Source organism: Homalodisca vitripennis, chromosome 8 (genome assembly GCF_021130785.1).
Source record: "Homalodisca vitripennis isolate AUS2020 chromosome 8, UT_GWSS_2.1, whole genome shotgun sequence".
In the NCBI taxonomy this organism is placed as follows: domain Eukaryota; kingdom Metazoa; phylum Arthropoda; class Insecta; order Hemiptera; family Cicadellidae; genus Homalodisca; species Homalodisca vitripennis.
The window spans coordinates 94,878,865-94,896,267 of record NC_060214.1 but is presented as its reverse complement, the minus strand read 5'-3'; the positions used below and the strand labels follow the sequence as shown (position 1 = coordinate 94,896,267).

Sequence of the window (17,403 nt, the reverse complement as noted above, 5' to 3'; positions counted from 1 at the left end):
ATCACAGTGGTTGGATGGTCACTAACGAGGTATTAGGGACGAACAGTTCAAGTTCTAGGGCTATCGAAGGAATAAGTACAGAATAGTGAATCACAGTGGTTGGATAATCACTAACGAGGTATTAGAGACGAACAGTCAAGTTCTAGGGCTATCGAAGGAATAAGTACAGAATAGTGAATCACAGTGGTTGGATAATCACTAACGAGGTATTAGCGACGAATAGTCAAGTTCTAGGGCTATCGAAGGAATAAGTCCAGAATAGTGAATCACAGTGGTTGGATGGTCACTAACGAGGTATTAGGACGAACAGTCAAGTTCTAGGGCTATCGAAGGAATAAATACAGGAATAAGTGAATCACAGTGGTTGGATAGTCACTAACGAGGTATTAGAGACGAACAGTCAAGTTCTAGGGGCTATCGAAAGGAATAAGTACCAGAATAGTGAATCACAGTGGTTGGATGGTCACTAACGAGGTATTAGGGACGAACAGTCAAGTTCTAGGGTTATCTAAGGAATAAGTACAGAATAGTGAATCACATTGGTTGGATAATCACTAACGAGGTATTAGAGACGAACAGTTCAAGTTCTAGGGCTATCGAAGGAATAAGTACCAGAATAGTGAATCACAGTGGTTGGGATGGTCACTAACGAGGTATTAGGGACGAACAGTCAAGTTCTAGGGCTATCTAAGGAATAAGTACAGAATAGTGAATCACAGTGGTTGGATAATCACTAACGAGGTATTAGAGACGAACAGTCAAGTTCTAGGGCTATCGAAGGAATAAGTCCAGAATAGTGAAATCACAGTGGTTGGATGGTCCACTAACGAGGTATTAGGGACGAACAGTCAAGTTCTAGGGCTATCTAAGGAATAAGTACAGAATAGTGAATCGCAGTGGTTGGATAATCACTAACGAGGTATTAGAGACGAACAGTCAAGTTCTAGAGCTATCGAAGGAATAAGTCCAGAATAGTGAATCACAGTGGTTGGATGGTCACTAACGAGGTATTAGGGACGAACAGTCATGTTCTAGGGCTATCTAAGGAATAAGTACAGAATAGTGAATCACAGTGGTTGGATAATCACTAACGAGGTATTAGAGACGAACAGTCAAGTTCTAGGGGCTATCGAAGTAATAAGTACAGAATAGTAAATCACCGTGGTTGGATAATCAACGGGGTATTAGAGACAAACAGTCAAGTTCTAGGGCTATCTAAGGAATAAGTACAGAATAGTGAATCACATTGGTTGGATAATCACTAACGAGGTATTAGAGACGAATAGTCAAGTTCTAGGGCTATCGAAGGAATAAGTCCAGAATAGTGAATCACAGTGGTTGGATAATCACTAACGAGGTATTTAGGGACGAACAGTCAAGTTCTAGGGCTATCTAAGGAATAAGTACAGAATAGTGAATCACATTGGTTGGATAATCACTAACGAGGTATTAGAGACGAACTGTCAAGTTTCTAGGGCTATCGAAGGAATAAGTCCAGAATAGTGAATCACAGTGGTTGGATGGTCACTAACGAGGTATTAGGGATGAACAGTCAAGTTCTAGGGCTATCTAAGGAATAAGTACAGAATAGTGAATCACAGTGGTTGGATAATCACTAACGAGGTATTAGAGACGAATAGTCAAGTTCTAGGGCTATCGAAGGAATAAGTCCAGAATAGTGAATCACAGTGGTTGGATGGTCACTAACGAGGTATTAGGGACGAACAGTCAAGTTCTAGGGCTATCGAAGGAATAAGTACAGAATAGTGAATCACAGTGGGTTGGATAATCACTAACGAGGTATTGGAGACGAACAGTCAAGTTCTAGGGCTATCTAAGGAATAAGTCCAGAATAGTGAATCACAGTGGTTGGGTGGTCACTAACGAGGTATTAGGGACGAACAGTCAAGTTCTAGGGCTATATAAGGAATAAGTACAGAATACGTGAATCACAGTGGTTGGATAATCACTAACGAGGTATTAGAGACAAACAGTCAAGTTCTAGGGCTATCGAAGGAATAAGTCCAGAATAGTGAATCACAGTTGGGTTGGTATGGTCACTAAACGAGGTATTAGAGGAACAGTTTAATTTTTGGGGGGGGGGGGGGTGGGGGGGGGGGGGGGTGGGGGGGGGGGGGGGTGGGGGGGGGGGGGGGTGGGGGGGGGGGGGGGTGGGGGGGGGGGGGGGTGGGGAATAATTTTGTACACTAGCTATTTGTACCCACGGCTTCACAAGCAATTTCCTGTTGAAAAACCGGACAATGTATTCTTTTTCTATGACATAATAAACAGTCCTGAGATAATCGTTAGTCACTCAAAGCTATTCCAATCTCCTGATCCATTTTAGATTTCAGTTTAAAGAACAGTGTTTTGGGATCCTGAAGTCGTAAAGTGAAACAGTTTTTATAAGATTCGTATTTCCCTCCTACATGCCATAATAATTTATTGAATTTCTCCGACGATTTCAATAACAATAGCAGTTTGCCTCAATGACCAAAATGTATTGTACAACTAAAATGTTGCTGCGGTCAATATGAGTCTGTTCCATTCGTTTAAATTCACTCCCAGTCTAATCTATTTACAGTTCCACAATTGAATTATGCTGTTGCACTAACCAAAAAATGGTCTCATGTTGGTTTCAGAATCCAACTTAGATTAACTTTTGATGCTTAAGTGATTTTGATATTTTTACTGATTAATAAATATGTATAAGGGTATATGCTTCTAGTATAAGAGCAAGAGTGTGTTATCCCCATTTGCTTCCCTCAACTACAGTAAAAATGCCATTCATAATGTCAAAGGAGCTAACCAGATTCGATTACCTTATGAGCAGACATTCACAGCTTTGTACAATAAGGTAGTTTTTATAACAGTGTATAAATATCAATTCTATGGCATTAGATGGTTTATTGATCATTGGCACAATCAAAATTTAAAATGAGATAATACCTTTGTCTTTGCAATCTGCATTACACTACTGGTCAAGCAGTTTATAATAATAAAATATTTTCTACAGCGGTTAAGTATCAGTTCACTTTATATTATGTGTTGTAGTGCAGTCTGCCGGATCAAATATAAAACACTCCAAAATCAACAACAGTTTAGAAATAAAAAGTGATTAAATAAACAATTTAAATTGGACCGAATTGTAAACCTAAACCATTCTCGAATCCACCTGAAGACACAAAACAAATTTCATTAAAATCGGTCCAGCCGTTTAGGAGGAGTTCAGTGACATACACACGAAATATATATATAAAGATGTAATAATATATGAAATAATATGTCGGAACGGAATGCCATGAAATGTTTCGTAGCACTAGAAGAGTCTGAACAGAACCATTCCAGCTCCAAAATTTTCTGGCACACATCTAGTACAAACCTAACATAATGGATGAAGGGCAGTTGTTTGACAATAATTATTTAATTCTTCTACTTTTATTCCAACTGAACGCCATGCTGTTCACCTTCCCCAACCCAACTGCGGGAAAATTTATTTCAGGAAGACGTGGTCGGAGCAATAAATTCTGAAGCAGGTTGTATCATGTTTTATTTTCACAATACATAGAAATACAGTATATATATGTACAGTCTTGAAACAAAAATATAATGTTCACTATATAAAACTTCAAAAATATGCTTGTTATCTTTGCATAACAATCAATGTGATAAAATAAGAGTAACTGGTCGGGTGGAACATGTGACAAATTTATTGGCTTCATCATTTTATCCATTATAATTATTCTTCACCATTTAAATATGATCTAAAGAAATAAAATAATTTTTGCACACACATAAAGAGAACTCAAATTGTTATGAGTTGACAGTTTGTAGCATACATTTTTTAAAAAGATAATTTCATAAATTTATAAGTATACAGATATTAACATAAAAACAAAAACAATGTACATAGTGTCATAGAAGTTGTAGTTTAGCAATTTTTTAATGGTTTAAACTCACCAAACAGTAAAACTTTTCACCTTATCATTATACATCTTAAGATGAGTTGATGGACAATATAAAATTTTAACGTTCAATGCAAGCAGTTTAATAAACGTCAAAGTAGCGTGCCATAATTTCTGTGTTTAAGATATTTATATTTCATGATTTATTAAAAATTTACTTTTTATACTAGAAATAAAAGTATAAAAAATATCACTGTACAGTTTAAGAACACCATGTACAGATTGCTTAATGATGAGATAAAAAAGAATATAATTTCTTTAGCTATATTTTTAGTTGTTTACTTACCTCCTCTTTTCAAAATATACTATTTATTAGAAGTTCGGTTGTTACATACGCAATAAGCCACTCTGCTGCATTTTATATATGCATATAATAACAAATCTACCTAAATATTGAAATAAAAAAAATATTTACTAACAAAATTTCTTTTTACATCAAACTTTTTAGTTTGGAGGTATATGATCATATCAATGATGGTACAATAGATATGCCCTATGGTCATGTTCAAAGCTTCCCATATATTCAATCCTAAACAAATCTTCTGGGACGTTTTTGACACTGTATAAAATACAAATCATAAACATATTACAATAATATTACAACAATTATTAACAACTGATATAAGTATTACTTTCATATGAATGATCAAAAGTTATAATGGTTATATAATAAGTGATAAAGTATGCCTACAACACAATTTACTCAAAATTAGCTATAAGTGTTGAGATAGATTTTTTGTGTGATCATGGAAATGAGTAAAGTTTATAATAAAATCAAGATTTTTCATATTTTAATAATTCTATGATAAGATTTCATTAACAACTAGTATCTTAATATTGTTGATAACTTTTTGTAAACATAATTGGTATATTATGAATATTAACTTTTTAACACAAGTGCTGCTCACACTGCTTTTAGTCAGTTTCACCAGCGCTGCCGAGCAGTGTATACAGACAAATATTGGTTTCAGACAAATTAAAATAAATGACATAAAATATTTTTAGCCAAATGAGATTGTATATATTTATTTTTCAGCATTCAAAGTGTTAATATCATTTCGTTTCAGGCCATGGATTTTAAACCACAATTTTTTTGATAGCAATGATTCTGATGTGGATGTAGGGAAAGTAAATGAAGATCTATACTTTAAATTTACTAAATATGTATAGAACTGTGTGTAGTTTGTTTTCTTTTTTGTTCTCTTCGGACAAGAAGCTTAGAAATTGTACCTAGTCCTACAAGGACCTCTGCGCTGCTTCCAGATTGACAAGATATTCCGGATAGGTAAGGCTGGGGTAGGAGCCACCTCCTGTCGAGATCCAAGAGGAAGAATTTAGGGCACTAATCTCAAGTCACGTCCACTCGGAAGAAGAAGCCAGTTCTGAAACAGCCTCTCCAGTCAAAGCAGGCAGAGAGTGGCACACCCTTATGTCTAGGCTAGGAAGAACCTTTGACATAACAGTAAACAAACCCCACCAACTCCAACAGTCATCTCCCACAGTAGACTAGACCTATCGAATTACCCTTGCACCCCAGAATCTTAACATTTGCAGTTAGTGATGTGCCGCTCCTGGACATCCATAAGGTTACCCACATTGACACATTGGTTTTTGCTGTGCCCAGTGTGGGTTCAACTGGAAAATATAAACCAGCCAGAAGTGATCCCTGCTGGGTCCTGTGTATAGTTTGCTAAATAGTTTTAGATTAACGTAAATATTTAGTTAGTGAGATGTTAATAGAATAGCGTTATTTATGACGCTATTCACTCGTATGAACTGTACATTCATGAATAAAGAGAATTTGAATTGAATTGATCTGCATTTCATTAGCAGTGGTATTTGCAGTACTTGACTACAGATTCAGGTAAAATGTGAAAAGTAGAGCACCTAAAATTGATCCTTGTGGCACTCCACAGGTAAAAATTATCAGTTTGAAGTGATGTTATCACACTACTAACTTGACAGATTCCAGCCAATTGAGCTAGAGGTTTGTAATTTTAGCTATCAAAATCCTTTGAAAATCAGAGAGTGAGTATTATGTCCTGCTATTAACCGTACTAGTATGGTTTAAGAGGACAAAAACAGTTTGGTTTATGTTGAAAAGTGGTCTTAATGGTTAGTGAGAATTAACTGTTTCCCAACAAGAACACACAAATTGCAATGTCCACTGCCAAGCCACTATCATATCTAGAGATTGTTGTTCATGTTATTTACCACCAACACACAGTAATTGCATCATGTGAGAACACAGTTTGTAGTTGTTTCCTCAACATAACTTGTGAACAATCGCATACAAATATTAATAAATGAAATATTGTAAAGAATACCCTGTAACAGTGGCCTCAAATTGACCTAAAATGCAATAATCTGGTATCTGTTACTGATCACTCAAATGTTGGATGCAAAGCTAATAGTTTGCAAGCTTTACTGACCTCTTTACACTTTTAAATAATAAAAATAAATCTAGCATAACATTTTGTTCAACTTTTCTTATTCAAAAAGTTCAGTTCATAGCACTTAAGCAGTAATGTCCAGAATGACTATAGCATAGTTCACGGCTGGAGAGCATGTTGAAATGGCATTATCATAATACAAAGGGAAAACATTATCAATTATAAAATATTAACCCTTTGAGTTTTACATGTCTAAAAACAGACTGATATAAATTAAAACAGTGCAATCATATGAAACAATTAAGCAATCATGCAAGTCACAAGTAGGCTTTTGTTTATAATTTTATTAAATCTTTTCTGCTTTCATTCTGTCCATTCAGCACATTTTCCAAGCAGATAAACTGGTTGAAATCCCCTAAATCATCTAAGTTATTGTCACAACTATCTCTCAATTTCACTCGGGTGACAATTTTAGGTTCATTTATTGGCGAAACATCTTCATATCTGACCTAACATGGTATTTTATTGTGATGGAAATTGTCTTAGATGAGTAGTTACTGTACTGCTATAATTACTCTGACTTAAGCAAGGTCAGACTATAATACAGGCTGGAGTTCTACCACTATGACGACACAAGGCCCGCCCGACCACTCCGCTTCACTCACAGGGAATATTCGTAGACTTAGCCTCATAATTTTTAATATTTTATAATTTTATTTTTCTATTGAAAATAATTAAATGCCATACTTGCTAGAAAACATTTTGTGTTTGTAAGAGTAGTTTGTTTATTAAAATGGGTTATATTTTCTTTTAACATTAGATTTAGATTTTGTGTAAATCTTTATAAAACAAAAGTTTGTAGCAGACAGATGATTCGCGTACTTATATACAATCAGCTGTGATAAATACATGAGTATATGGCCAGCCGGACGAATAGTGTGACTGTGGTGGGGGCATCAATCTGGCCTATATTATAACCTGGCTTTGTTTAAACCATACATAGTATTCTGGAAGGAGCTCAAAGTTAAAAATCGTGGCACCCAGAGGGCTAATAATACACAAAATTATAAAAATCTTTTTATGAGCTTAGATAAATTTATACAACAATGTCATCCAATGTGCTATGATATAAAACAAATGTTCTTAAAATTCTCAGGAAAAAACACAAATAAAATTGTCAAAAAGTTCAATTCAATAAAAGCTATGGCTACTAGTAATTCTAAAATAAAATACAGTAACCGTAAAATAATATACAAGAACTTCAGTAAACATTTCAATTACATAAAAGGTAAACTAATTTCTCTTCTTCTTCAAACACAAACACTTTTTACAAACTATTATCAATACAAACGTACAAAATTAAATATAAACTGCGCCCTATAAACATCATCAAGGTAATTACAAGAGATTCAATCAGTTTTAAGTCTTTTACTGACTGGTTCACTGCCTTGCGAGTTGGAGTCCTCGGAGAAGCCCAACTGTGCGGAGAAGTCCGTCGGACCCTGAGAGTCACTTACTGTTGAAAAACCTAAAACAAATTATAAAGAAACATTTTGACTAAGTACACGTTTTATACAAATATTTTAAAAATTATCAAGAGATATAAAAATAAAATATCGTAACGTCAGAAGCTGTGACGTAACGAGTGGATACCCAAAAATTTGAGCCAATATGCCATGATAAAAAAGCTGATGAGAGATAAAAAATGCCAGAGCAGCAGCAAGAACTAAGAAGAGGAAGCTGGACACTGAAAGAATAATAAGGGCTTTATAGGCCTGGAATTGATGTTGTCTGAATAAAGACAATATTTTCTCTTTTGCTTGATTTCCTGAAAAATTCCAAATTTCGACTCCTGTCGACTTCTGTTTTAACATTGAACTAGTAGATCTGAAGTTACTCGCCCAGGGCATAATGGTGAACAAGTAGGAACTCGGGCCTATCGGAGCCACATTAAAAAGTCTATGGAACTACTGCTGAACAACGCAGGAATCGCCACTTAAGAAACAATTTTAAAACAAACGCTCGGTGCTCAGTGACCATTGCTCTATGGCAACTAAAAATGCCCGTATGTAGACTCTAGAACACACCTATCCCCACCACCCTCCATAACTTACTAGCCACACAGTACAGCAGCCAAAAACGTCAGATCATTATGCCACTCCCTGTTCTTGGTCCGAACTATACCGGGCTAATCAAATGCAGTTGAGTACATCCAAGCTTTCTCAGTTAATTGTGTGAACCATTAACAACAAAATATAATGAAACTGTGTTTATTGATATTCGAACACTGAAAAGTGCCAGTTTGCTGGATTATCAGCCGTTAATTGTACCATCTTTCAGATCTCCAAACTTCATTTTTAACATCTTTATTATTGTTTCCTATAGAAATATAAAATTATGTGCAAATTTCACTAAGACTATGAAATAAGATTTAATCTTAAATGGAATAAAGCCAAAGATGGCACAAAGAAAACAGTATTGTATAACCTATATTGATGAGCAAAGTTTCACTAACATAAATAAAACCATTCAACATTGTTAAGCAATACTATGAGGTTTTTTAATTCAACATTTAATAAATTACGGAGCAAAATTTTAACACTTACATGTGTTTGAGTCCTCGGCAAGTCCAAAGTTTGAATTAGAGGAGTCCAGAGCTGGTCGTTTAAGCATTCCATTTTCCTTGTTCCCATGGTCTTTTGATTTTTTCTTCTGCAAAATAACAGTTAATTCAGTTAATAAGTTAATTCAAAACAATTCCATGTTATACATCCTAATATCACCTTCCACGTTATATAAAGCCATGGCAATCAGTCACTAATAACCAAGAATTTCAGATAATCTGACTGAACTTCGAAGTGATTCTTCCTCATACGCATTTTGAGTAACTTAACAGCACGAGATTTCGTGTAATACACATGGGGGTTCAACATCAAATCACCACCGGTAAGTATTAATAGTTTACCTTATAACAGATTTAATTATTGGCACACACATGCAATTTTAAGCATTTTCCTATATAAATGTAGAAGCCGTTTGCAACTTTTTCCAAATGTGTGTGATGTGCGCTGGCATGTATGCGCGTATGTGTGTATATACAAAACAAAGGACAAGGTAATTAATAATAAGAAATAAAGAATTTAAGATATTTTGTATGAAAACAAATATGCTCTAATGGGTTTTTAAATCCTTTTAAAATATGAATACTGTCACTATTTTATATCTTAAAACGAAAGATAAAATTTCCAGTTTATCAAAGGTCTCAAAATACAGAAAAACGGAATCAATTAGTTATTAACAGAATGTTATACTTTTACAATTAGATTCATTTTGAGAATCAGAAATATTATATACAAACCCTGTAGAATATTATTTATTAAAATACCTTCACTTTACTGATCCCCCTCTTGCCCATTTTCTAAGGAACATAACAATAAGAATTACAGTTGTTTATAAATACCAGAAAAACAGAAAATAATACTATAAATCAAATATAAACCTAGAGTAAGCACAAGGCACTGAACTGACTACAACTGAATAGATGTAAACAACTTCAATTCCACGGATTGTAATTAAAAGAGTAAAATCCATCGTAGAGAATAAAACATGTTTCTTAGATATGTTCCCTACACGCAGTAGAAAGAGTAAATAAAATGTTGTGGAAATTAAGACATTTTAAAAGCCTATGAGATAAATACAAACTATCGCTATATCATTTGACATTGAGTTTCGCTAAGCTATTAAAAATTGCTGATATGTGCTAATACAGAATTGGTAACTAGTCGAATTACTAGTTACAACCATAAATACAATTCAAACCCTAGTACACATAGCCTACCACATAATTTGCATTCCATACAATATCCTAAATATGTTTTAACAGCTGTATAAATACTTACATGTTCACTACCTAGTATTGGTACCCATTTATAAATTTTCACTGTAGTTTCTCCGATTGTCACCCATTTCTTTTCCCTGAAACAATAGTTGGCTTAGTGTTAGCAAAGTTGGCGTTTGGAAAATTCCACTTCTCTTTTCTGTCAGTCCATACAATATCTCGAGAAAAAACTTAACTATAGACTTAAAATTTAGCATTTCAATGATGGTGCATGTTACTGCATGGGATTTGGCTGAGCATTAACATATAACATACATTTTTACATCGGTCTTATGGGTACCATGATCCTCAGCAATAAAAACATTTCAAAATAAATTTGTAAACAGACTAGGTAAAACCATGTGACATTTTGTATACAACCACTGTAAAGCCTGTTGTGCGACATATGGTGTTGCATATTCCTACATAGTATTATGCTATAAAGAACTTAGGTATTACGTACTTTAAATATACAGTAATATTTTCATATTTGGTCTTGTGATATTTGACACAGCTGAGTCTGCTTTGTTCCTCAATCAAAAATAAAAATACATAAATCTAGGAAACCTACTTCGTTTAAAAACCGTTTACTTAAATCCTTGTCTTGTAGGTACAGTACTTCTGGTCCAAGATATTTTCTTAGTAGTTTTCCTTACTGTCCCAACGAAAATGGTACAGCCTGAGAAGCCTACTTCGGTTTAAAGGTATCAACGCCCGAACATGTTAAATCAATCACAATATAAACAGATAAGTTTGCCTTATTGTCCTGATCTAAAAACTGGATTCAATCTACTTCGAACAAAAGAGACTATTTACAGCTCTTGTAATCTACTTTTGATCTAAAGTATTTCCACTGGCATATATGACTTTGCCTTGTTATCCCGATGAACAAAATATACATACATACATTGGACTGAGAAGACTAGGTATCTAGGGATAAATCGTTTTCGGTATAAGGGAGAAATCCTTTTTAAGTTCATGCACCATTTCACAATATTTGTTTACAAAGTTTTGGGTTATAAAAGTCTTGTTGTTTTTCAGATTGTATTCTGAGAAAGAATGCATCATTGAAACATGTTAGTGTTTGTTTCTCTGTTTTTCCTTGAGCCATTGTAAAAATGCCATATCACAATGTCAAAGAAACCTACTAGTTTCGAGTACATTCACAGTTTTATTAATTAATGTTAGTTTTATAACAGCGTTTTAACAATATTTACAAAAATGGTTCACTTTCATAACTGGTGTAATTTTGAGTAAAAGTAGATATTAACTTTGTATTTGATATCTCCATCACTACTGATTCAGCACAGTTCTAATACCTATTTAAATTGTACACCTAAAGAAATGTTTCTGACTGACACATTTTTAGAACGTGTCAAAAACAGCTGTTTAGTATCAGTTAAATTTGGATTATAAAACATAAATATCACCCTTATTCCAAATTCTAAAATATCCTAGATAACTTTTCAGATCTTTCTTTTTATATAAACCTTCCTCGGACTTTAACAAATATTTTACAAAAAGAAGCAGCCAAATTGGTCCAGTATAATTCTCAAGGTTAGGGCTTAGCAACACATTTTGTAATTCATTTTTTGAAATAAGATTACAATTAAACTCCTGAATAAAAATGTACAAGGTTTAAACGGGTGGAAATGACAAATAACAAATTTGAGAAGCATTAAAAGTGGAACTATTTTTCTCGTGCAGAGCAATATTTCCTCGTCCTACATCTGCACTGTGCATCTTAAAATCTTGTAACAGTGAACCAACATAGTTTGTTCAATTCTGACATGAGCCATCATGTCATCTTTGGATACTAAGATAATAATACTACTAGTAGTGAATTCAGGGGGGCTTGGCTCAAAAGAACAACAATATCTTTATTACAATGGCTTTCCCAGAATACAAGTTCATACTGAACACAAGTGCCTCTGGTCATTTCCATTTCCAATATTAAAAATTATTGTTACTCATAATCACTACTCCCTAAATCCACACCTATACTTTTGTAGAGGAGGAAGAGAAGAATAAGTTAATAACATGGAAATTATTATTTGCTACTCCGGTCATTTACTTCACTGATACCCAATGTGGGTAGACTTTAATAAGCAGCCTACACTCTTTATTCGGTTGTTTTTATCGAATGGTTTGATTGTTTTTATCCAAATGAATAATTCGATATTAAAATTTATTTAACAAAACATATAATTCCTACTTATTAGTTACAGTCATTTGTCATGTAAACAATTAACAAGAGAAGTAACTAATTTGTTAAGAATTTGAAAATGACGGAGAATATGAGGAAATTATGTGATAAATTTCTAGTTATACATGGGTTTGGCTCCTGCCTTCACATAAGCGGTTTCTCACTGATATCCGCGTAATCTATAAATATTGTAACGTATTTCTGATGTGTAGGTCTAGGCCATAGTTGGTTTTGTTATTTTGTAATGTTACTGTTAAATTTATGTTATTAAAAATTATAATGTATTATTCTTGTTGTAAACGTATTATCAATCTTGTTTCGTATGATTAATATATAATAACGAACTTGGATAATATATGGAATAGTTCGATAATAACGAGTGTAGTTCGCGGGTAGGGTACGATAAGCGGACCCGGTTTTTTTATATTGAAGAATGTTGTCATCGATACCTAATATTCGCATCTCAAATCCTAGACTTCAATTGATGTAAAAGTATCTATAGTCCTCAATAACAATCGTATGTTTTAAATTAAAATAAAAATTTAATATTTGAAGGGCTTGGTAGATGAAGGGGTTATGTAACAAATTATACATTCTGAGTAATTGAAGTTCAAAGTTTTTTAATTGCAATTTTTTTTCCTTTAATTTTTTTCTGTAATTAGTACATGAAATTGGTTCTCTAAATGATTATATTCAATGTAAAAGTGTGTTTTTTTTTTAATTTGCTGTATATATATATATATATATATATATATATATATATATATATATGTATATAATACAAATTCTGTACATAGCTCCTTCATCCACGGAATTCAGATGTTTTACAATAAATAATCCAAAGGATGAAGGTAGTATTATGTAAATACACACTTTTATACTTGCATTACTTTTTATTTACATAATGTATAATGAGAGTACACAAAAAATACTTGAAACAGGCCATTATTGTATTAAAATAAAATGTAATTAGTTACAAAATAAACTTACTACTTATTCAAAAGGTAGTATTAAATTAAACAGAAACAATTCATTATTTTTTATGAATATCAAACTCAAGGTGTTTACAACATATACATTCCTCATAGGCAACATTTCTAAATTGAAATAAAAAAATTAAATAACTTAAACCTCTAACTATCTCCTATCAGGACCTTTGTTATTCACCCATTTGATCATCCATTGATGATCATGGAATAGAACCACCTGTACTCTTCAGGGATAAATGGTAGCTGGTCAAATAAGTTATCTTTTTTCTCTTTAGACAGTTCCCCTGTTTTATTAAATAAACGAGGTATGACAATGTCTTGTGCTCCTGTTTCCTGGTTAACATAGCGTTTTATGTTAACTTTTTTGAATGGAGTGTTAGGGTCGTATGACTCCTTGAAAAAGTAAAACCCAAACTCTTCTACTCGAATCCATTTGACACCCTCTAAAACGGACATTTTCTCCTGGGAGATCCTTCTTCCTGTTGATAATCTAGGATTTGAGAAGCGAATATTTAGGTATTGATGATTACATTCTTCTATATAAAAAACCGGGTCCTCTTATCGTACCCTACCCCTGAAGACGACCATATTTGCTCCTCTCACAGTTACAGTTGTTTCTTTCCCACAAATTTCACATAATGGATTTTTCGGTACGAGTCCAACATGTTGAAGCCACGAAAAACATATCTTATCATCTTTCAAAGCAATTTTTCTAAAATTGACTGCTATTTTTAATAATCAAAATTACTTATTCCCTACGTGTATTATTTGAAAGTGTTTACAGCTGTTGATATAGATTATTTATTTAAGTTAATAGTTCAAAATAATTAATCAGTATTGATTGATTAACTTATATCGATGGTTATGATTAATATTGTTTACCAATTTCAATATAAAAACCGGGTCCACTAATCGTACCCTACTCTAGGCCGCTTATTAAAGTCTCCCCCCCCCAATATAAATATTAGCATTTATTTTTTAAGGACATCTAGCTATATTGATTGTAACTGCTACTGATTGCTCATCTGTATTTATGAAGTATACAACACATTTACTATAGACAATATATTTTTTAATGTAAAATGTTTTAAAACATAAGAAATTGTACATGTTTAGTATGTATCTATTCCTTACCAAACATAATTGGTACTATACCGAGACAAAAATAATACCTTACTATGTAAGGGTTGTATACTATGTAAAACTATGAAATAGCAGACACGCTTAGGCAAATCTAGGGAGAGAAAAGTTAACATTTAATATACAAATTTATTGTAGAGCCTACTGATTATTAAAAATAAGCCAATTTAGACCAAAAGCACTGAAAACAATATCTGGACACCATAACAAGTTTGGTAGAAGGCGGGTCTGATCACGTCAGTTGTCGGCACAGTTTTACTCTACAATGTCATGTTCTCATATAAGTTTATCAACAGGATAATATTTTCACATTATTTGTATACTTACCAATGTCTAACTTTATCTACTACTTGCATAACCCGCTTAATGTCATCTTTGGCACGGCTTCTAGTTTCAGCTCTCACTGATCTAGACATCATTATTCGTAGTAAAAGAACAATTAAAATAAATATTTCAAGTGTTAAATAGTTTGGAGGTTTAGTCACTTATCACAATAAATACAAAAACTGAGTCAAACATTAATTACAAATATCACAGCCAACATATCTCCTCTCCACTATATCAATATCTGATATATATCAACGCATTTAGACACAACCTCCCATTACCAACAGCCGCAACATGAACAACGTATGTACACACACACACTACTCCAGTACTAACACAACTCAATACGAAAAAAAACTCTAAAACCCCACGCCCGCACACTCGACAAACAGACAACTATACTGCAGTGTTGCCACGTTTCACAACACAATTTTCTCATATTATAATAAAAGAGTACCCTTTTCCCTTGTAATTGTGAAAGTCTGTTGCATTTTACTCTGTATTTTAATCACTCTCATTTTATGTTCCGAATTAATCATTGAGTCACAATAATATTAAAAAATGGTTCCAGAATTATATATGAGTAACTTTTCCAAATTTCCTTCTGTGCCATTAATGATACAACAGCTGGATATTTGAATGTTTTAGTTGCGTATTTATATATTGATATTTTCTTCTTATTTGAGTTTCTTGTTCTTTTGATATTACTATTTTGCTTCCTAAAGATGTGGGTATTAAATCCCACGAAATATAGAAGCGTTATGCCTTTTTTTATTTCAATAAGTGAAACACTCTGTGTGTGTGTGTGTGTGTGTGTGTGTGTGTGTGTGTGTGTGTGTGTGTGTGTGTGTGTGTGTGTGCGCGCGCGTGAGTGCGAAATGATTTTTATTCCCATTTTAAAAGTATTTTATTATTTTTTTAATGGCAATAAAGAATTATTGATTGATCATACGTCCAAAACTTTGCCAGTAAGCATTATAGGAATCATGATCCTAGAAGGCTGACAAGCGTCACACAGTTAAACTCAAACGATAATACATATTTCACTAATACGCTAAAAAATGTATATTTTCACCATACCTCTACATTGCTAGCCCCGAGTTAGGAATACGCTTAAGAATCTTTCCAATAAAATTCTGCATACTAAATATATTTGCAATATACGTTATTATGGAAATATACTTCGTGTCTCACTTTCTATACCATCGGTATTACAAATCCACCGGAAACTTTATCAAACCAGCCTTAAGTTAGTTGTAAAATACGCCAGCTATTGAAATCAATAGTCTCTTACCCTACCCTACAAGTCCCAATTAAGGGAAGTGCAACGGTCAACAACTCTCGTGTTACAATTTAAGAGAGGACAATTTAAACAAAACAAGCATTAAAAAGATATTTGGAGGACTAATCGGGATATTCCACATCTGACAGATATTATACACAAGAGGAAATGTGAAAGAAATTACATGGAATATGCGAGATGAAGTCACTCTCCAATGGAATTTTTTAAATTACAAACTCAGTCAAAAGAGGAATCCTCGGATCAGGTGCCATGGGATCATAGGGAGTTCCAGAAGGTGGCTCCGCAGCTTCCACACTGCTGATTTAATGCGTCTTCATTGCAGTCCACTTTCGCGGGAGACTGTTCACTTTACTACGTAAGAAACTATGGGGTCAATGAGTGTGATTTGCCATTAAACCAAGTAGATCGGGAAGGGGAGCATCGACAAAGTGGCTACAATAATGATGACATTCAACCTCAATAACTTTAGAAAATGTTTACAAATGTTGCCAGTTCTTCAGAAGATAATATTATGTGAATACAGTACTTGGTTGGAGGCTGATAACGATGGAGGTTATGGTGTGGTTGGTGATGATCATATTATTTGAAACTATTTATATTGATAAAATAAGATAGAAGATAAAAAATAGAAATAGCGAAATTAAATATATTAAATAAGAGTATCTTGGTAAATATTGCCACAATTGCCAAATTATAGTGAATCAATGATATAAATTACCTTTCAAAACTTCTAACAACCTCAGCATTATAATAAAAAATAGATATAATCCAATAAACCAAAATCAAAAATACTAAATTTAACAGCAGTGGAATATACTAAATCAAAATGCAATGAACACCTAACCACTATACTGTACAAACTGGCTGATTCCTTTAAAATTAGATTGTATTATCATATCACACAAACTATATTGGCTATACATTTACAAATATTTAATATAATATTGAAATTTTACATACAGGAAAAGTGACCTAATGCCAACTTTAGAACATTAAGACATTTATAAATTGCCCATATTAATCCTATCATTATATTTGATATTGAATTACAAAGATGTTTTGAACAAAACATGTATTATTTTGAATACTTATCATTTAAATTAATCAAACATAATTTAAAAGTCAAATCTAGCCTTGAGAGTAGTTTTATACATGTTAATTTAGTTTAACTATCTGTTTTTATTTTCATTTTATGTTTACCTT

At 33.2% G+C, this 17,403-nt stretch overlaps 1 protein-coding gene across 1 annotated transcript; it reads right to left on the bottom strand.

Moving 5' to 3' along the window:
- Positions 1-3,532: 3,532 nt before the first annotated feature.
- Positions 3,533-15,232, bottom strand: LOC124367770 (B-cell CLL/lymphoma 7 protein family member B-A). Its single transcript, XM_046824872.1, has 4 exons — positions 14,898-15,232; positions 10,258-10,333; positions 8,965-9,070; positions 3,533-7,886 (listed from the first exon to the last, which is right to left on the bottom strand). Exons 1-4 carry the CDS (start codon positions 14,987-14,989, stop codon positions 7,768-7,770), a joined length of 393 nt encoding a protein of 130 aa, XP_046680828.1. The 5' UTR covers positions 14,990-15,232; the 3' UTR covers positions 3,533-7,767.
- Positions 15,233-17,403: the final 2,171 nt, after the last annotated feature.